This window comes from Neoarius graeffei, chromosome 20 (assembly GCF_027579695.1).
Source record: "Neoarius graeffei isolate fNeoGra1 chromosome 20, fNeoGra1.pri, whole genome shotgun sequence".
Taxonomy (NCBI): domain Eukaryota; kingdom Metazoa; phylum Chordata; class Actinopteri; order Siluriformes; family Ariidae; genus Neoarius; species Neoarius graeffei.
The window spans coordinates 29,823,775-29,846,450 of record NC_083588.1 but is presented as its reverse complement, the minus strand read 5'-3'; the positions used below and the strand labels follow the sequence as shown (position 1 = coordinate 29,846,450).

General features: G+C 41.5%; 1 protein-coding gene across 2 annotated transcripts in view; it reads left to right on the top strand.

Moving 5' to 3' along the window:
- Nucleotides 1–22,676, top strand: part of LOC132868531 (alpha-1,6-mannosylglycoprotein 6-beta-N-acetylglucosaminyltransferase B-like) — a 569,499-nt gene that overhangs the window by 523,819 nt on the left and 23,004 nt on the right. For both annotated transcript variants that reach the window (XM_060901478.1, XM_060901476.1), the window contains exons 14-15: nt 13,566–13,721; nt 18,022–18,168. In XM_060901478.1, coding sequence (XP_060757461.1) covers nt 13,566–13,721; nt 18,022–18,168 — 303 coding nt within the window. The remainder of the gene's footprint in view (nt 1–13,565; nt 13,722–18,021; nt 18,169–22,676) is intronic.

The window sequence follows — 22,676 nt, the reverse complement described above, 5'->3', positions numbered from 1 at the left end:
TGCTGTGAGGCGACAGCGCTAAGCACTACACCAGCGCTAAGCACTACACCACCGTGCCACCCCCACTAGAATATATATATATATATATATATATATATATATATATATATATATATATTCAACTGGCCAACTGGAAACCTGGAGCCCCCGACGAATACCGAAGCTGAGTTGCCAAGTACCTTCAGAAGATCTACTAGTAGATGTGAATGCTGCTCTGAAGACAATCTCCACAAGAACCATCACTGAGACCAACAAGCTGATACACAGTACAGCAACAGTAATCATGGAGATGCTTGGACACAAGGTGGGCTCAACAAACAGTAACAAACAGTATCCACCATGGAAGAGATGATTAGAGGCCAAGATAAAGGCAGCACGGAGAGAAGTTAGCCAGCTAGCTGAACTACAGAAAGGGAACATGGTGAATAAAGGGGCACCCAGGAAGTACAACTCACTCTCCATACCAGAGGCACTCGAAACTGCCAAACAGCAACTAACAGCTCTGGCCACCCGGTTGAAGAGATACACCAAGGAGGGAGAGGCCAGGAGAATAAACAAGCTGTTCTCCACTGAACCAGCCAAGGTGTACTCTCAGTGGCAGGGAAACAACAACTGGTCAGACCCACCAAGAGCTGAGGTGGAAAAATACTGGAAAGACATATGGGAAAGAAAGGCATCACACAACACCGATGCCCAATGGTTAGTGGACCTAAGAGCTGACCACAGCAACCTCCCAGAACAAGAACCAGTAACCATCTCAATGGCAGACGTCCAAGAAAGAGTGTCAAAGATGAAGAGCTGGACAGCACCAGGCCCCGATATGATCCATACGTACTGACTGAAGAAGCTAACTGCACTCCATGAACGCCTAGCAGCACAGATGAACCAGCTGCTGAGGGATGGGACCCACCCAGAATGGCTAACCCAAGGCAGGACAGTCCTAATCATGAAGGACCCCCAGAAGGGACCCATCCCATCCAACTACCGGCCAATTACCTGTCTCTGCACAACATGGAAGGCCCTGTCAGGCATCATTGCGGCAAAAATGAGTAAGCATATGGCTCAATATATGAGCAAGGCACAGAAAGGAATTGGCAGTAACACCAGAGGAGCCAAGCACCAGCTACTGGTTGATAGAACAGTCGCCCGAGACTGTAAGAAGAGACAGACCAACCTGTGCACTGCCTGGATTGACTACAAGAAAGCCTACGACTCAATGCCACACACATGGATACTGGAATGTCTGGAACTGTATAAGATCAACAGGAACCTAAGGACCTTCATCCAGAACTCAATGGAAATGTGGAAGACAACCCTAGAGGCCAACTCAAAACCCATTGCCCAAGTCAACATCAAGTGCAGCATATACCAAGGAGATGCGCTATCACCACTGCTGTTCTGCATAGGCCTGAACCCCCTCAGTCGGATCATCACGAAGAGCGGCTACGGGTACCGATTCCGTAGTGGGGCAACAATCAGCCACCTGCTCTACATGGATGACATCAAGCTGTATGCCAGGAACGAGTGAGAAATAGACTCGCTGATCCACACCACCCGGATCTACAGCGATGACATAGGGATGTCATTCGGATTGGACAAGTGTGGCCGGATGGTCTCAAAGAGAGGCAAGATGATCCGGACTGAGGGGATTGACCTACCAGAGGGCAACATAGGTGATATCCAAGACAGCTACAAGTACCTTGGCATCCCACAGGCTAATGGAAACCATGAAGAGGCCACAAGGAAGTCAACCACAGCCAAATACCTCCAGAGAGTAAGGCAGGTCCTGAAAAGTCAGCTGATTGGTAAGAACAAGGTCCGAGCCATCAACATGTACACACTACCAGTCATCAGATACCCCGCTGGTATCATAAACTGGCCAAAGGAGGAGATACAGGGATGTGATTTTTCCGCGAATTCGCGGAATTCCACTTTTTTCACCTCAAAACTTGAAGAAAACTTTTTTTTTCCGATTTTTCCCTCATCCACATTCGTATCCTATTCGTTCCAACTTTGTTTGAAAGATGGCAGCCTCGGATTTGCATCTTTACGCCTCGATCATGGAGGCTGCCATCTTTCAACTCTTTGTTTGAAGCGAGCTTACATACAGCTATCTAACAAGCGCGTTCATTGGTTGTTACAGAGCGATGAGCCAATCACGTACCTCGTTTCATCTCAATGATGGAATTGCGTAAATGACGTAATTACGTCAATGAGATGAAACGAGGTACGTGATTGGCTCATCGCTCTGTAACAACCAATGAATGCGCTTGTTAGATAGCTGTACGTAAGCTCGCTTCAAACAAAGAGTTGAAAGATGGCAGCCTCCGTGATCGAGCGTAAAGATGCAAATCGAGTTAAAGAAATCGACAGAATAGTGAAAAAAGTTCCACTGGGAATGGTTGGAGAAAAACCGCGGCTCGCCTCGGGGCAAATTATGTCACAAGGCGTGGGGCTAGCGGGCCCTGCTCGCGCTGGTTCTTTGGGGTGTGTGAGCGTGAGAGAGAGTGTGTGTGTGTGAGAGTGTGTGTGAGAGTGAGTGTGAGTGTGTGTGTGTGTGTGTGTGTGTGTGTGTGTGAGAGAGAGAGTGAGAGTGCGTGTGTGAGTGAGAGCGAGAGTGTGTGTGTCAGAGTTGCATGTTGACCATTAAATTGGCTTGAATTTGTTAATCATGACAAGTTTTTTCTTATGTGTTTGCTTGCTATTTTAGTACAATTTTTAAGTCAGAAAACCCCAGAACCCAGGAGCTTCGGGGGGCTTCCCCCCTTGTCCCCCCACCAGGCCGCTGCCCTGGACCAGCTGGGGGCCTGCGGCCCCCAGACCCCTGGCTAAAATTTTCAGATAATTTCACCAGCCCCAAATCACATCCCTGGAGATAGAAGCCACAGATATCAAGACTAGAAAGCTCCTCACCATGCATGGAGGGTTCCACCCCAAGTCCAGCACCCTGAGACTATACACTAAGCGGAAAGAGGGAGGCCGAGGGCTAGTGAGCATCAAGACCATGGTCCAGGATGAAACATCGAAAATCCGAGAATACATCAGAAAGATGGCCCCAAAGGATGAACTGCTAAGTGAATGTCTCAGGCAGCAGAACCCTGATGAGAGTGCAGAGGAGGAGGAGGAACAGACAACCTGGAGGGACAAACCCCTACATGGCATGTACCACCGTCAGATAGAGGAAGTGGCTGATATCAAGAAATCCTACCAGTGGCTGGATAATGCAGGACTGACAGACAGCACAGAGGCACTAATCAAATCAAATCAAATCAAGTTTATTTGTACAGCGCTTTTAACAATAAACATTGTCGCAAAGCAGCTTTACAGAATTTGAACGACTTAAAACATGAGCTAATTTTATCCCTAATCTATCCCCAATGAGCAAGCTTGTGGCGACGGTGACAAGGAAAAACTCCCTCAGACGACATGAGGAAGAAACCTCGAGAGGAACCAGACTCAAAAGGGAACCCATCCTTATTTGGGCAACAACAGACAGCCTGACTATAATATTAACAGTTAGTTAATATTAACAGTATATTAACACTAATCATGGCAGCACAAGAACAGGCCATAAGCACAAGAGCCATAGAGGCCAGGATCTACCAGAGTAGATCAGACCCAAGATGCAGACTGTGCAAAGAAGCCCCTGAAACAGTCCAGCACATAGTAGCAGGGTGTAAGATGCTAGTTGGATCAGCGTACATGGAGAGGCACAACCAAGTGGCTGGGATAGTATACAGGAACATCTGCAACCAGTATGGAATAGAAGTACCCAAGTCCCAATGGGCCATACCACAGAAGGTGGCTGAGAACAACAGGGCCAAGGTTCTGTGGGACTTCAGCTTCCAGACTGACAAACAGATCCTGGCTAACCAACCGGACATAGTGGTGGTGGACAAAGAGCAGAAAAGGGTGGTGGTGATAGATGTGGTGATCCCAGCTGACGCCAACATCAGGAAGAAGGAACATGAGAAACTTGAGAAGTATCAAGGGTTGAAAGAGCAGCTGGAATGGATGTGGAAGGTCAAGGGTTGCGTGGTCCCTGTGGTAGTGGGGGCACTTGGGGCAGTAACCCCCAAACTGGGAGAGTGGCTCCAGCAAATCCCAGGAACAACATCTGAAGCCTCAGTCCAGAAGAGCACAGTCCTAGGAACATTGAAGATACTGCGCAGAACCCTCAAACTCCCAGGCCTCTGGTAAAGGACCCGAGCTTGAGGATGACATGGATATATATATATATATATATATATATATATATATATATATATATATATATGAGAAGTTATTTGAAGTTTATATGAATGAGGTTCACGTTGAAAAACTCGTATTTTTCATACAAAATGTATCACAGATCTGAGTGACATTTAAATAGTATTGGCTGGCATTGAATCGTATATCAGATATACCACATTCAGCTAGCATGATACTGAATAAGTCGATGACAAGTTCAATACCATGCTAGCTAAATGGAATATATCTGATATCCCATGAAAAAAAGCCAATTATTATTATTATTTTGATGGAACAATTAGAGATTTTACAAAAATTTAAGAAGTAGAACTTTGACAGTATTTCAGCTATTGCTCTCTTTTCCAGTTTTTCAATGTCTGTTGGTATGTTTTTCTCTTGTAAATATGTGTGAAGAATATCAATTAAGTTTTGGTAGCCTTTTGGGTGTTCAACATGATTTTCTCTTTCACAATTCTCTCAGACCTGTGATGACCTGGCGACTTGTCCAGGGTGTACCCCGCCTTTCGCCCATAGTCAGCTGGGATAGGCTCCAGCTTGCCTGCGACCCTGTAGAACAGGATAAAGCGGCTAGAGATAATGAGATGAGATGAGATGAATTCTCTCAGAATCTTCCATATTTAACAAAGCAAGCATGGCAGGCATGTTTGTTTACAAATTGTCACAGTTGCTTGCTAATGCAGAAGTTTTACATGTAATACGTATCTTATGGCATTTTTAATTCACTGTTACTGCAGGCGCTGCCAGCAAACAAAAAAATGCTTCTGCACATGCGCAACAGAAAACTTTCTCACTGAATATTTGCATCAGCTCCAACGTGTGACATGTTATCTTCACAACCATGCAATATCGTAAACCATATTCAACTCTCATTCTCCATTGGGTAGAGTGATGTAATACACATAGGATAACCAATATGCTAACAATATTGCATGCTATCAAAGCAAATTAATGAAACCCGCTAGAAGAGAATAGAATATGTTTTTATTGCATTGAAAAGGTGTCCTGTATGTATCATAATTCCCAATATTTCACTCTGATGACATCACTCCCAGTGTTTTCCTGTTGACTTGACATGCATTGTCAAAATGGCAAACTGGTTCAAAATTAAAATTAGTTTGATTAACTTACTTTTTTGTGGATGTGCCCATGTAATATAAAGAGCATTACATGGTGGCATGAAGATCTGAAGTTTATCTTCTTGTGTTGAAAATATTTTCACTTGTTTGCTTTGTTTGCTTTGCTCACTTCCATATTCACCACTCAAAGATAAACTTCATACCATCGCACAACCTTGTAATAGTCTCTATCTATATGACACCTGTCATAACACCAATGATATAACATCTTTTGCCAGAAACACGCTCTAAGAAGACACATTTGTAAGAAAAAAAAGATGTATAAACATGTATTATAAACATCAACATTGTGACAGTTACATTATTGTACAATTATTCTGATCGTGGGTATAGTACAACCCCGATTCCAAAAAAAGTTGGGACAAAGTACAAATTGTAAATAAAAACAGAATGCAATAATTTACAAATCTCAAAAACTAATATTGTATTCACAATAGAACATAGACAACATATCAAATGTCAAAAGTGAGACATTTTGAAATTACATGCCAAATATTGGCTCATTTGAAATTTCATGACAGCGACGCATCTCAAAAAAGTTGGGACAGGGGCAATAAGAGGCTGGAAAAGTTAAAGGTACAAAAAAAGAACAGCTGGAGGACCAAATTGCAACTCATTAGGTCAATTGGCAATAGGTCATTAACATGACTGGGTATAAAAAGAACATCTTGGAGTGGCAGCAGCTCTCAGAATTAAAGATGGGAAGAGGATCACCAATCCCCCCAATTCTCATCTCATTATCTCTAGCCGTGACCCCTCTAATCCTGCGCCAACAAATAGTGGATCAATATCAGAAAGGAGTTTGACAGTGTAAAATTGCAAAGAGTTTGAACATATAATCATCTACAGTGCATAATATCATCAAAAGATTCAGAGAATCTGGAAGAGTGCATAATGGTCAAGGCCGGAAAACCATACTGGGTGCCCATCATCTTCGGGCCCTTAGACGGCACTGCATCACATACAGGCCTGCTTCTGTATTGGAAATCACAAAATGGGCTCAGGGATATTTCCAGAGAACATTATCTGTGAACACAATTCACTGTGCCATCCACCGTTGCCAGCTAAATCTCTATAGTTCAAAGAAGAAACCGTATCTAAACAAGATCCAGAAGCGCAGACGTCTTTTCTGGGCCAAGGCTCATTTAAAATGGACTGTGGCAAAGTGGAAAACTGTTCTGTGGTCAGACAAATCAAAATTTGAAGTTCTTTATGGAAATCAGGGATGCCGTGTCATTCGGACTAAAGAGGAGAAGGATGACCCAAGTTGTTATCAGCACTCAGTTCAGAAGCCTACATCTCTGATGGTATGGGGTTGCATTAGTGCGTGTGGCATGGGCAGCTTACACATCTGGAAAGACACCATCAATGCTGAAAGTTATATCCAGGTTCTAGAGCAACATATGCTCCCATCCAGACGATGTCTCTTTCAGGGAAGACCTTGCATTTTCCAACATGACAATGCCAAACCACATACTGCATCAATTACAGCATCATGGCTGCGTAGAAGAAGGGTCCGGGTACTGAACTGGCCAGCCTGCAGTCCAGATCTTTCACCCATAGAAAACATTTGGCGCATCATAAAACGGAAGATACTACAAAAAAGACCTAAGACAGTTGAGCAACTAGAATCCTACATTAGATAAGAATGGGTTAACATTCCTATCCCTAACCTTGAGCAACTTGTCCCTCAGTCCCCAAACGTTTACAGACTGTTGTAAAGAGAAAAGGGGATGTCTCACAGTGGTAAACATGGCCTTGTCCCAACTTTTTTGAGATGTGTTGTTGTCATGCAATTTAAAATCACCTAATTTTTCTCTTTAAATGATACATTTTCTCAGTTTAAACATTTGATATGTCATCTTTGTTCTATTCTGAATAAAATATGGAATTTTGAAACTTCCACATCATTGCATTCCATTTTTATTTACAATTTGTACTTTGTCCCAACTTTTTTGGAATCGGTGTTGTACAACAGACTCATATTACAATCAACTACCCCAAATGGTGTGTCTTTAGTGACATGCAATGACATGTTACTTATTCCTTGTATCATTTTTGTATAGTAGCTTTTTTTTTTTAGTTTCTGAAGCAACTATTTTATTCTTAATATTTGATCACATACGGCGGCACGGTGGTGTAGTGGTTAGCGCTGTCGCCTCACAGCAAGAAGGTCCTGGGTTCGAGCCCCGGGGCTGACGAGGGCCTTTCTGTGTGGAGTTTGCATGTTCTCCCCGTGTCCGCGTGGGTTTCCTCCGGGTGCTCCAGTTTCCCCCACAGTCCAAAGACATGCAGGTTAGGTTAACTGGTGACTCTAAATTGACCGTAGGTGTGAATGTGAGTGTGAATGGTTGTCTGTGTCTATGTGTCAGCCCTGTGATGACCTGGCGACTTGTCCAGGGTGTACCCCGCCTTTCGCCCGTAGTCAGCTGGGATAGGCTCCAGCTTGCCTGCGACCCTGTAGAAGGATAAAGCGGCTAGAGATAATGAGATGAGATGAGATGATCACATACCTGATAGTGACACTAGACAAGAAACCATTTAAAAAAAAATCAATGATAGACACAACCCAGTCTTGTGGATGTTCATTATTTTTAATCACGTCACTTTAAAATAAATAGTTCACTCAAATATTAACTTAACCCAATAATGTCTCAAGTGTTGACATGACATGTAGATGTCACTACTAAAGCCCAATTCACATCTCAATTTTTATGAAGCATTTTAGTTACAAATAGGCTTCCATTTTAACCAGCATACAAAACCACAGCAACTGTGATTGCATAGTAAAATCCCATCCACCCTACTTTGTTGTTTCCCAATAGAAATCCACCTTAACATTACAGTATTTAAATAACCAACGTATGTGCATAATAGCAGTATTAATGTTCAAATTTCAGTAGCATTATCAGTAAATTTTCCACTTCACATAAGGTCAGATTGTGTCTCCCAAATTTTTTGCTCCACATCACTTTTTTCTTGCATTGCTGACAGGAAGACATGCTCAGTTTTGTGAACTTCATGTCATTTTGTCATCATTTTATACATTTCTTTTTTAATTTAATGCCTTTCAATCTTACTTTCATATTGGCATATTCAGTTCATTTGATGTTTTTCAAAGATTTCTTGATTTTGGACTGTTGGGACTCAAATATGTACACACTTGTATGCAAGCCTCTGCATTTATTACACTACCCCTAAAATATTGATATAAAATGTAATAACAGCGAAGGCATGGTATGTATTTGCTGTATGTTCTGACAGCCAATTGGCTGTTTCTATCACTAAAAATCAAAAGAAATCTAACTATACTAGTGCATCTCAAAAAATTAGAATACCATGAAAAAGTTCCTTTTTTTCATAATTTAATTCAAAAAGGTAAACTTTCATATATTCTATATTCATTACATGCAAAGTGAAATATTTAAAGCCTTTTTTGTTTTAATTTTGATGATTATGGCTTATAGCTCATGAAGATCAGAAATCCAGTATCTCAAATTATTAGAATATTCCCTAAGATCAATAAAAAAAAGGATTTACAATACAGAAATGTCCAACTTCTGAAACGTATATTCATTTATACACTCAATACTTGGTTGGGGCTCCTTTACCATGAATTACTGTATCAATGCGGTGTGGCATGGAGGTGATCAGTCTGTGGCACTGCTGAGGTAGCGTATCTGTATTTTTGGGTCGGGTGTTTCTCATCTTCCTCTTGACAATACCCCATAGATTCTCTATGGGGTTCAGGTCAGGCAAGTTAGCTGGCCAATCAAACACAGTAATATCATGATCAGCAAACCATTTGGTAGTAGTTTTGGCACTGTGGGTAGGTGCTAAGTCCTGCTGGAAAAGGAAATCAGCATCTCCAAAAAGCTCGTCAGCAGATGGAAGCATGAAGTGCTCTAAAATCTCCTGGTAGATGGCTGTGTTGACTTTGGACTTGATAAAATACAGTGGACCAACACCAGCAGATGACATGGCACCCCAAATCATCACAGACTGTGGAAACTTCACACTGGGCTTCAAACACCTTGGATTCTGTGCCTCTCCACTCTTCCTCCAGACTCTAGAACCGTGATTTCCAAATTAAATGCAAAATGTACTTTCATCTGAAAAGAGGACTTTGGACCACTGAGCAACAGTCCATTTCTTTCTCTCTTTAGCCCAGATAAGACACTTCTGACATTGTCTCTGGCTCAGGAGTAGCTTGATATTAGGAATGTGAAAGTTGTATCCCCTTTCTTGAAGATGTCTGTTCGTGATGGGTCTTGATACACTGACACCAGCCTCAGTCCACTCCTTGTGAAGCTCTCCCAAGTTCTTGAATCAACTTTTCTTGACAATCCTCTCAAGACTGCGGCCATCCCTGTTGCTTGTGCACCTTTTCCAGCCACCCTTTTCAGCAATGACCTTTTGTGGCTTACCCTCCTTGTGGAGGGCATCAGTGATCATCTTCTGGACAACAGTCTAGTCAGCAGTCTTCCCCATGATTGTGGTTGTGTGTACTGAGCTAGACCAAGAGATACACTGTGTTCATACTCATCTCATCTCATCTCATCTCATCTCATCTCATCTCATTATCTCTAGCTGCTTTATCCTGTTCTACAGGGTCGCAGGCAAGCTGGAGCCTATCCCAGCTGACTACAGGCGAAAGGTGGGGTACACCCTGGACAAGTCACCAGGTCATCACAGGGCTAACACATAGACACAGACAACCATTCACACTCACATTCACACCTACGGTCAATTTAGAGTCACCAGTTAACCTAACCTGCATGTCTTTGGACTGTGGGGGAAACTGGAGCTCCCCGAGGAAACCCATGCGGACACGGGGAGAACATGCAAACTCCACACAGAAAGGCCCTCGCCGGCCACGGGGCTCGAACCCGGACCTTCTTGCTGTGAGGCAACAGCGCTAACCACTACACCACCGTGCCGCCCCCAGTATATCATTTCAAACATATAATTGTGCTGCACTGCTCACACTCAGTTATTGAATAGAATACAATACAATAACACTGACCAAAACCGATCCCAAGATCACTTTTCAAACATCTCGAACTTGTCTCAGAAGTGACTGGGTCTTGTCTCAGTCTCAAACATAGAGGAGTTGGGATTTTATTTCAAGAACAGTCAAGACCACAGCTGTGGGGATAACACTAAATTGCCTGTGCATTGTCTGATTTATTGGTTAATATCATTATTGTGATTAGATCTAAAACATCCTGCTTCAAATGCATCTGATAAAGTGATTTATTGCTAATTTGAAATTTTTGTTACTGTTAATGGCTGGCACCCCTCCCCCCCACCCACCCACCCCCACACACTGCTCTGGTCCTGGTTTTGATTTGGTGTGTCCCTGCCTTGGTCTTAACTTGATCTCACCCCATCAAAGTCCTGTCCTTGTCTTGTTCTCAATACACTTTGGTCTTGGTCATGAGTTGGTCTCGCTTTAGGTGGTCTTGACTAAAACACTACAATACAATTTTCTGATCCTAGACCTTGTTTTTACTTGTGTGCCAAGGTCATAAAATTCATTAATTCATTACAAAGTGTCTCTTAATACCCAATACTGAACACCTCCATTTATGCGACACTATATGGCCAAAAGTATGTGGACACCTGACCATCACACACTATTGCTACTTGAAAATCCCATTCCAGATATAGTCCTCCTAACCCTTTGCTGTTATAGTTGTAATAACCTCCACTCTTCTGGGAAGACTTTACACAAGATTTTGGAACATGGCTGTGGGGATTTGCCCATTCAGCCAAAAGACCATTAAGTGATGCACTGATGTCATGCAGGGAGAGGTTGCACCATTCCAGTTCATCCCAAAGGTGTTCAGTGGGGTTGAGATCAGGGTTCTGTGTAGGACACTCATGTTCTTCCACTCCAACCTTTGCAAACCTTCATGGACCTCACTTATCACACAGGGGTACTGTCATACTGGAACAGGTTTAGGCAAGACCACTTAGTTCCAGTGAAGACATTCTAAATATTTGACAATTGTCAACATTGTGGCAAAAGTTTGTGTATGTAATCCTTTTTCCACTTCCGGAGAGTATGTCATGCTGCCGCTTCTCACCGGAGCTTTATTTTATTTTCTCTCTCTCTTATTTTATTTATTTTTTATTTTTTATTTTTTTGTGTGTGTGTTTGCGTTGTTTGATGTTTGTTTTTGTTTGAGAGTTTTGGGCGTCGGTTCCCTCTAGGCCTTGGTTCGCTGTGGGTGATGCCTGTGTTCCTAGCTATGGACTGCAGTGAGCTCGTTGCTCATTTTAACATCAGGGTTGTCCAGCACTCTGTGCTTTAGTGTTTGGCATGGTGTTCCAAGCGATGTTGCTCGGTGGCATCGCGGCAGCTGTGCAGGCAGTTTGGGATGTACCGGCGCTCTGCATAGCGGTGCTTCTGTGCTCGCTTTGTGGATCCATGGCGTGGTGTTCCAAGTGATGTTGCCGATCGTGGTGGCTGTGCTGGCGGTGTGGGACTTGTTTTCATGCACCTTTTGGTGGGACTGTGGCTGCTACACCATTGGAATGACATCCTGGCCTCTATTTGGTGGACTTATTTTATTTATTTGTTTATTTATATATAACTGTAATGCGACCTTGGGTTTTGTGAAAGGCGCTATATAAATTGAAGTTATTATTATTATTATTATTATTTGATCATGTCACTGCAGTTAGTTTTCTGTGCAATAAAAATACTTCCTAAACAAAACTGGTCTAATACTTATCATTAGCTATTAACATCATGTGATACCATTGCAACTATTTGTCAAACTAACAATAGAAAGTGCTGTTTGTTTATTTTTCACATGTAACCAATTGAACTTCCAGTTACGGGATTGCTATGATGGCGCCGACTGATGGCAACATGCTACGAGTATCTCTCTCCCTTTTCGTAGTTTTAGCTTTGATTGTTATTTTTTAGCACAATCTATGTCTTCTGCAATCATTTATGACCGTCAGACTCTACTGGACATCAGATAAAATGTTTCAGACTTCTGTACACCGACTGGGATACTGAAGGATATTATTAAACCAGAGGTATCCTGGAGTTCCGGCAATGAGTGCCAACACAGGCAGAAATGGCGAAGATGCAGCGGGCTACTGATGAGACAACAGCGGCGTCCTACTTTGCCTCCCATCCTGAGCATTTTGGTTGTCAATGTGCAGTCCATTAGCAACAAAATGGTTGAGTTTCACTGCCATATCAGCACCCAATGGGACTGAGGAACTGTTGCGTGTTTTGTTTCTCTGAAACATGGCTAACACCTGACACCCCAGACAGCACCATACAATGGAGGGCTTCTCCCTGTATCGCCTGGACCGCTCGAGGGTCACCATTGGCAAGTCAAAGGGAGGCAGAGTATTTCCTAGTGAACAACTCTTGGTGTACCAATGTGGAAGTAATTTCCCACTCCTGCTCACTTGAACACTTTACCATCAAGTACCGCCCATTCTACTCATAATGATGAGTAGATACTAAGTGCAGGAGGAAAGCACTTAGTATCATGAAGGACACAAGCCACCCAGCACATAGCTTCTTCTCTTATCTCCCTTCAGGAAAGCACTTACTGTGCATCAGAGCTCAGACATCCTGCTTTAGAGACAGTTTTTACCCTCAGGCGATCAGACTACTGAGCAGTTGCACCTAAATGATTGTTGTAGGGATGGATTATTATTTTATGGATGCTTTTACTAATGCCTTTGTTTTTATTGCATGCTGCTATGGTTTTTAGTTTTTTTTAATTAATTCATTAATTTATTTCTTAGGTTGTCTTATGAATGGTATTATTTTATAGATTTTATGGGCTGAGAGAGCCAGGGTAAAGTGCATTCCATTGCATTTTTATTGTTCATTGTACTTTTTAAATGCATATGACAAACTTGAAACTTGAACATAACCAATAAAAAGATGTTAATGTTTACATTTTTTTTCTTTCAAGCCTAATGATTTATTTTTTATGAGATTTACAAACTAGCCTGAGTGATAACTATGTTTTAATTTTCATTTCGAATTGCAATCCAGTTTTCAGTTTACGCAGCCTGTTTTGGCTAACATTTATTTATGTCCTACATCCTGGAATTTCTTTGTTCATTGATGTTTTCCACCCAAGGATTTAACATCTGTACTTCAGTTTGAATCAGCCCTCTTCTCTCCTGCAGGGGAAAGACAAGTTTCTCACCATCCTGCACCGCAACATGGACATTCATGGAACAGTCTATTATGAAGCCCAGCGGCCTCCAGAAATCCCTGCCTTTGTCAGAAACCATGGCTTGTTGCCTCAACATGAGCTTCAGCAGCTTCTTCGAAAGGCCAAGGTATCAGCATTGTCTTTGTGGGTTTTAACTCACAACCCCAAATCAGAAAACATTGGTATGGTATTATGGTTTGTAAATAATCTTTGACCTGTATTGCATTCAAAACAAAACAGCAGTTGATGTTTTACCTTATGACTTTTTTTTTTCAAAATAAACACTTGTTTACATTTTGATTCTTGCAACACATTTCAAAAACAGTTGGGCCTGTAAAGCATTTACCACTATAATGTTGCCATTCATTCTCACAACATTTAAAAGATGTTTAGGGACTGAAGACACCAAGTGACAAAGCATTTCAAGTGTTATTTTGTCCCATTCTTCCTGCAAACAGGTTTTAAGGTGTGCAACAGTATGAGGTCATCATCATATTTTTCATTTCAAAACTCACCACACATTCTCTTTTGGGGACAGAGGGGATAGGCACCCTCTTTTTCTGCAGCCATGTGCCTTCTGTAATGTGTGTAGAATGTGGTTTTGCATTGTCTTTTTGAAATTCCCTAGGAAACAATGTTGTATTGAAGGCAGAATATGTTGCTCCAGTATCTAAATGTACTTTTCTACAATTTTGCCATCACAGAAGTTACCTTTGCCAAGGACAATGGCATATAAAAAATACCTGGAATACTGATTTTGTCAGGCCAAAATATGTTTCCACTGTGTGATGGTCCATCCCAGAAGCCTCCAAGCCCAGAGAAGTCGACAGCACTTCTGGACACAGTTAACACCATTGCACATGTGGTTATCAGCTATAGATGAATAATGGTTCTTCATGTGGTGCCGTCTGGGGGCTCGGAAATCACAGGTGTTCAGCTTAGGCTTGCGCCCTTGCATAATTCCTCCATATTCCTTGAATCATTTAATGGCATGCACTGTGGAGGGTGAAATATGCAAATCTCTTCTGAACTTTCTTTGAGAAACACTGTTTTGAAACATTTTAAAAATTTTCTTATGCATTTGTTGACAAACTGGAGATCTTCAACCCATCTGTGCTGCTTAAAGACTAGGCCTTTCCTGGATACTGATTTTGTACCAAATCCTGATTAAAATCACCTGTTGACATCACCTGTTTCAAATCACATCATTATTTGTTTTACCTCATTACCAACCCTAAATCGTGTTTGTACCAACTGTTTTTTTTTAATTATTATTTATTTATTTATTTTTTGTGTTGGAAAGCTGAAACACAGGAATGGATGTACTACTGCATCTCAAACAATTAGAATATCATGAAAAAGTTCATTGTTTTTCATAATTTAATTCAAAAAGATAAATGTCATATATTACACTGGGGAACACAATTTTTGTTGAGTTAGGTCTGACAGTTGTTTTTAACTAATTTTGGGTGCGGAATCCAAAACTGATCTCAGTTTTTCTCGATCACATCAAGTTTTTGAACTATAGGATCCCCGTTTTCTAATATGAAAAATACTGTACTTAACAGATATGTGCTTGTTTTATAAAAATTTACAAATATTGACATACAATGAAATATGAAAGAAACAGGCATGACTGCAATGTTTATTTAACACTATTATGTTTTTACAAAGGATATGGCTACTGTAATTATAATTGTGTGCAAGAAGAAGAAATCTTTATTCGTCACATGCACACTTCAATCACAGTGAAATTCATCCTCTGCATTTAACCCATCGGAAGCAGTGAACACATGCACACACTCAGAGCAGTGGGCAGCCACACCAGAGCACCCGGGGAACAGTCAGGGGTCAGGTACCTTGCTCAAGGGCATCTCAGCCCAAGGCCGCCCCATGTTAACCTAACTGCATGTCTCTGGATTGTGGGGGAAACCAGAGCACCCGGAGGAAACCCACGCAGAACATGTAAACTCCACACAGAAAGGCCCTCGCCAGCCGCTGGGTTCGAACCTGGAACCTTCTTGCTGTGAGGCAACCGTGCTAACCACTACACCACCGTGCCGCCTGTGCAAGTAGTTAAGGTAAAAATTTATGTTTATAGCTCTTTCTGGAGTATTCAACTTGAGGACTATCGCGTTTGATGCTCCAACAATAGTCAGCCATCATATGTACATCCCATCTACCCTGATAACGTTCTTCCATAACCTTCAAATAGTCTTACTACAGTGGAATTTTGCTTATCTGGAGGGTAAGCTGTGGAGAAAAAAAAAACTTGACGTGCTAGAAAAAAGCTGACTGCAATTTTGGAATCAGCATGCCAATTTTAGTTTTAATCAGCATAAAAATCTAACTCAACAGAATTTTTTTTCAAATTGTTCCCCAGTGTTATATATCATTACACTTAAAGTGAAATATTCAAGCTTTTTTTTGTTTTAATTTTGATGATTATGACTCATTGCTTATGAAAATCAGAAATCCAGTATCTCAAATTATTAGAATATTTTCTAAGATCAATCAACAAAGGATTTACAATACAGAAATGTCCAACTTCTGAAAAGTATGTTAATTTATACACTCAGTACTTGATTGGGGCTCCTTTACCACAAATTACTGCATCAATGCAGCATGGCATGGAGGTGATCAGCCTGTGGCACTGCTGTGGCAAGATGACGACAAACACCCGACTCAAAAATACAGACGAGCTGAAGGCCGCTATTAAAGCAGCCTGGGCTTCAATAACACCTCAGTGTTATTGAAGCCCAGGCTGCTTTGATAGCGGCCTTCAGCTCGTCTGTATTTTTGAGTCGGGTGTTTGTCGTCATCTTGCCACAGCAGTGCCACAGGCTGATCACCTCCATGCCATGCTGCATTGATGCAGTAATTTGTGGTAAAGGAGCCCCAATCAAGTACTGAGTGTATAAATTAACATATCAGCTCGTCTGTATTTTTGAGTCGGGTGTTTGTCATCTTCTTCTTGACAGTACTCCAAAGATTCTCTCTGGGGTTCAGGTCAAGAGAGTTGGCTGGCCAATCAAGCACAGTAATTTCCTGGTCAGCAAACAATTTGATAGCAGTTTTGGCACTGTGGGCAAGTGCTAAGTCCTGCTGGAAAAGGAAATTGGCATCTCCATGAAGCTTGTCAGCAGATGGAAGCAAGAAGTGCTCTAAAATCTCCTGGTAGATGACTGTGTTGACTTTGGACTTGATAAAACACAGCGGACCAACACCACACTTCACACTGGACTTCAAACACCTTGGATTCTGTGTCTCTCCACTCTTCTTCCAGACTCTAGAACCTTGATTTCCAAATAAAATGCAAATTTTACTTTAATCTGAAAAGAGGATTTTGGACCACTGAGCAACACTCCAGTTCTTTCTCTCCTTAGCTCAGGTAAGACTCTTCTGACATTGTCTCTGGTTCAGGAGTGGCTTGATATTAGGAATGTGACAGTTGTTGCCCCTTTGCTGAAGACATCTGTGTGTAGTGGCTCTTGATGCACTGACACCAGCCTTCACCTTGTGAAGCTCTACCAAGTTCTTGAAATGAATTTTCTTGAAAATCCTCTCAAGGCTGCAGTCACCACTGTTGCTTGTGTACCTTTTCCAGCAAGCTTTGTCAGCAGTGACCTTCTGTGGCTTACCTTCCTTGTGAAGGATGTTGATGATCATGTTCAGGACAATGGTCAAGTCAGCAGTCTTCTCCATGATTGTGATTGTGTGTACTGAACGAGACTAAGAGATACACGCTATTTAATAGTTTTACTGAAACTCAAAATGAAATATTCCCTTTTTTTTGCACTGTAGACCATAATTATCAAAATTAAAATAGAAAAATGCTTGGAACATTTCAGTTTACATGTAATGAGTCTAGAATATATTAAATTTTCACTTTCTTAAATAACTGATGGAAAATATTTAACCTTTTCATAATATTCTAATTGTTTGAGATGTACTAGCATATAAGCAAATGAAATAAAGTTGACTACACAAAACATGAAATATTTTGGTTTTATACTGTTTGCAATGAAATACAGGTCAAAGTAAATTTAGAAATCACTGCTTTCTTTTTCATTTTCCATATCATCCCAACTTTTTTCTGATTTTGGGTTATATTTCTGTCTCACATTATACCTAGGAACTGGTTTATTGTGCATTTCTTGCATCATGGCTGAGCCAGAGGCCATATTAATAAGCAAAATATATACATCAGGGGTCTGATTATCACTATATATGGCTAATATACAGCAGGCAGTTCCATAATAAAAGTTAAAAAATAGAGAACCGAACCATGATTCAGTGAACATGGAACACAAAAGAAAAACAGCTTAGATATATGTATAAATATATTTCTTCACACAAACAGTTGACATGAGTATAAATACATAAACTTGGGTTGCCCAAGGTAATTTCTGTCTTTCTTTTTTCAGCTTTTCGTAGGATTTGGCTTTCCTTATGAAGGTCCTGCCCCCTTGGAGGCCATAGCCAATGGCTGCATTTTCCTTCAGCCCAAATTCCATCCACCTCGAAGCTCTCTCAACAACGAGTTCTTCAGAGGGAAGCCCATGTCCAGAGAGGTGTGTCCTGACCATTCAACAAAGATCACATTGAGTTAAATCAGATGAACCAGAATCAACCTGAATTCATGATACTTCTGAGAAAAAAAATCAAGTGTAATTTGATGCTGTTACAAATTATTTCATACTGAGTGTAAATGTATCTGAAATTTTAGTTCATTTCTAGTTATACAAGTGTACTCAGAAAGAACAAATTAGTCTGGATCTAATCTAATTCAACCCCTGAGGTCACATTTTTATATATTGCACACTGCTGTAAGAAAATGCTGTACCTCTGAAAAGGCAATTTTACAAAAAAAAAAATTCTAACATCTGCATATATGCTTCGATTACGTTCATTATGTCTTATATTGAATATTGTTAGTTTTTTTTTTCTTTTTTATCAGACATCTAATTTTTTAGGTTTGTTTACCTGACATGTTTCGACGTACAACTGTCGTCTTCCTCAGAGTGTCACTGGATGTTATTGGTGATGCATCTTTTATCAGCTGATGTTTCCGAAGGCGTGGCCTTCCTGTCTGGATTGACAGGTCGGTCACGCCTTCTACTGTCAGTTCGTCCCCTGCAAGATGGCACTCCAGGTATGGAAGAGCATGTATGCTCCCTCATCTCGGTTGATGGTCCTCGGGCTTCGCTTACGGATCTCTATGGCCTCCCTGATCCAGCGCTGATGTTTATTATCTTCTGTGCGGATGACTCTGGCATTCCCCCAGTCCATAACATGATTTTCCCTTTTGCAATGATCTGTTATGGCTGACTTATAATTTTCCTGTTGTGCCTTTTCTTTTATTGTTGGGGTTTGTCTTTTAGCTGTCTCCTTTTCGCACTCTTTCTTATGTTCATTTTTTCTTGTGTTGAAACTCCTTCCTGTCTCCCCGATGTAAGTTTTATTGCATAATTGGCATGGAATCTCATATATGGTGTTGCATCTGTTGTCCGGATGTATTCTGTCTTTGGGATGAACCAGGATCTGACGGAGAGTTGTGTGTGGTTTGACAGGTGTGTTAATGTTGTATTTCCTCATTGCTCTTTGAATGCGTTCCATTATTCCTCTGATGTATAGTAATGTCACTACTCCCCTGTGTTCTTGTTTGTTGGTTTGTTTTTTCTCTTTCTTCTGTGTTTTATTGTTTTTGACCTGTTCCTCCCCTTTGGATATTGCCCATTGTGGATATTGACATGCCTTCAGTGCGTGTTGTATATGTTGTTCTTCCTGTTCTTTGTCCTGTGCATCTGTAATTATTGCTGCGCGTTCATGCAATGTTCTAACTACTGATATTTTGTGCATTATGGGGTGTTCGGAAGTCCAGTTTAAATATTGGTCGGTGTGTGTGGGTTTCCTGTGTACTTTTATTTTGATATCCCCCTCTTCTGTGTGATGTATTTTTAAGTCCAAAAATGCTATTGACTGCTCCGTTTCCTCTTTATGTGTAAATTTTATATTGCCGGTATTGTCTATAGTATTGAGATGGTTGGTGAGTTGTTGAGTGTGTCCCCTCTTTACTTTTTCCAATATGTCGTCCACATACCGTTTCCAGAGTGTTGGCCTGTATTCCACTGGTATTGTAGTGAGTGCTTTCTGCTCCAGGTCTTCCATGAAAAAGCCGCACATGATGGCTGATAGTGGGTCTCCCATGGCAAACCCTTCCTTTTGTCTGTAAATTGTGTTCCTGAACTGAAAGTATGTGGATGTGGCGATGAATTGAAGGAGCTGAGTGATGTCTTGTACGGTGAGGTTTGTGCGTTTCTTGAGCGTCCTGTCTGTTTTTAATTTGTCTTGTACTATCTGTATTGTGGCTTCCGTGGGTGTTCTGGTGAAAAGAGATATGACATCATGTGAAATGAAAACTTCGTCTTGTTGCATTTTTATGTTTTTTAGTTCTTCTGCCAGTTGTTTTGAGTTTTTGCAGTGTTGGTCTGTGAGTCCTAGTAATAGTTTAATTATTTCAGTGAGTGCTTTTGATAAGTTGTATGTAACTGAACCAATGCTATCTACTATGGGGCGTAATGGTGTTCCTGGTTTGTGTATTTTTGGTGTGCCGTAAATCCTGGGGAATCACTCTGAGGAAGACGACAGTCGTACGTCGAAACATGTCAGGTAAACAAACCTAAAAAATTAGATGTCTGATAAAAAAGAAAAAAAAATAACAATATTCAAATATAAGACATAATGAACGTAATCGAAAGATTAAGAATAAGTTATGGAGATGAAAGCATCAAGGAGTTTCGCCGCCTTGAAAGTTTGACACGGAAACGGGCACGCTACAGGAATCACCTGAGGTTCAATCTGCGCTGCCGGGATGAGGAAGTCGTACCGGCCAGCCTGAACATAATGAAACAAAATGAACATAAGAAAGAGTGCGAAAAGGAGACAGCTAAAAGACAAACCCAAACAATAAAAGAAAAGGCACAACAGGAAAATTATAAGTCAGCCATAACAGATCATTGCAAAAGGGAAAATCATGTTATGGACTGGGGGAATGCCAGAGTCATCCGCACAGAAGATAATAAACATCAGCGCTGGATCAGGGAGGCCATAGAGATCCGTAAGCGAAGCCCGAGGACCATCAACCGAGATGAGGGAGCATACATGCTCTCCCATACCTGGAGTGCCATCTTGCAGGGGACGAACTGACAGTAGAAGGCGTGACCGACCTGTCAATCCAGACAGGAAGGCCACGCCTTCGGAAACATCAGCTGATAAAAGATGTGTCACCAATAACATCCAGTGACACTCTGAGGAAGACGACAGTCGTACGTCGAAACATGTCAGGTAAACAAACCTAAAAAATTAGATGTCTGATAAAAAAGAAAAAAAAAACCTAACATCTGCATATATGAACGTATATTGCAGTACACTGCATTACATGTAATTGTCTGAGATACAGTATAGTTGTTGTTGTTTTGTTTTGTTTGTTTAATTGGGCTTGTTGGGAGGACAGTATCACAATCTCTTAGAGCTACAAATACTGCAGCAGGTTTCTTTTCCCAAGGTGTGGAAATAACATCTTCTGGCTGTACAAACAGCTGAGTCTAGTCAAGTTTATTTGTATAGCGCTTTTAACAATAAACATTGTCGCAAAGCAGCTTTACAGAATTTGAACGACTTAAAATATGAGCTAATTTTATCCCTAATCTATCCCCAATGAGCACGCCTGTGGCGACGGTGGCAAGGAAAAACTCCCTCAGACGACATGAGGAAGAAACTTCGAGAGGAACCAGACTCAACAGGAAACCCATCCTCATTTGGGCAACAACAGACAACATGATTATAACATTAACAGTCCTAACATAAAGTCAGCTTCGTTGTTGCTATAAACCCCCCACTGATGGAAACCCGAGCGCAAAACCGTTCACGACAACCGCAGTCCTAAAGTCAGCAAGTCAACTGCAGTCCCTAGCCACAAAAGCACTACTGCAAGAGTCCAGAGCATCCTCCAGGTGTGACCCCCAACTGTCCACATGGGGCCGCCCTCCACAGGAGCGATGCGATGAGACTCCAACCAGACACAGGGCACCAGGATGGATCAGGCAGGTCTGAGGAGCAGAAGAGGTTAGCATCTCCATCCCAGGACTGACATGTAACTCAGAGGGACAGATTTGGGGGGGGAGACAAAAAAAAACCACACAGGTTGTTAGGTATACCCAATGCCACCTGAATAAGTAGGAACAGTATACATATTGCACTGAGTACAAGCAGGGACTCCGGCAACTAACTATGACAGCATAACTAAAAGGGGAGAGCCAGAAGGTAACACTGCTGAGGGAGCCCTGGGACATAAAGCAGCCAGCCACTACACCGTCAACAAACTTGAGTGAGCAAGTGAGTGGGGGACTGACAGGATCCATACATCCCAGTTTACCAAAACACTCTATGTCTGAGGACCCTCCAGATCTACACCTTTACCTCATAAACACCATTAACAAAAGGCTTGACTAAACAGATATGTTTTCAGCCTAGACTTAAATGCTGAGACTGTGTCTGATTTCTGAACACTGCTTGGAAGGCTGTTCCATAACTGTGGGGCTTTGTAAGTAAAGGCTTTGCCCCCTGATGTAGCTTTCACTATATGAGGTACCAGCAGGTAGCCTGCACCTTTTGATCTAAGTAGGCCTGGCGGGTCATAGAGGACCAGAAGTTCACTCAGGTACTGTGGTGCAAGACTATTCAGTGCTTTAAAGGTCAATAGTAGTATTTTATAATCAATACAAAGTTTGATTGGGAGCCAATGCAGTATGGATAAGACAGGTGATGTGGTCATATTTTCTAGTAAGGACTCTTGCTGCTGCATTTTGAACTAACTGGAGGTTGTTTATGCACTTATTGGAACATCCAGACAGTAAGGCATTACAATAATCCAACCTGGAGGTAACAAAAGCATGAACTAGTTTTTGTAGTAACATTAAATTTTTAATCTTAACAATATTTCTGAGATGAAAGAAAGCTATCTGGGTAATGTTATCAATGTGAGTTTTGAATGAAAGACTGGGGTCAATAATCACCCTGA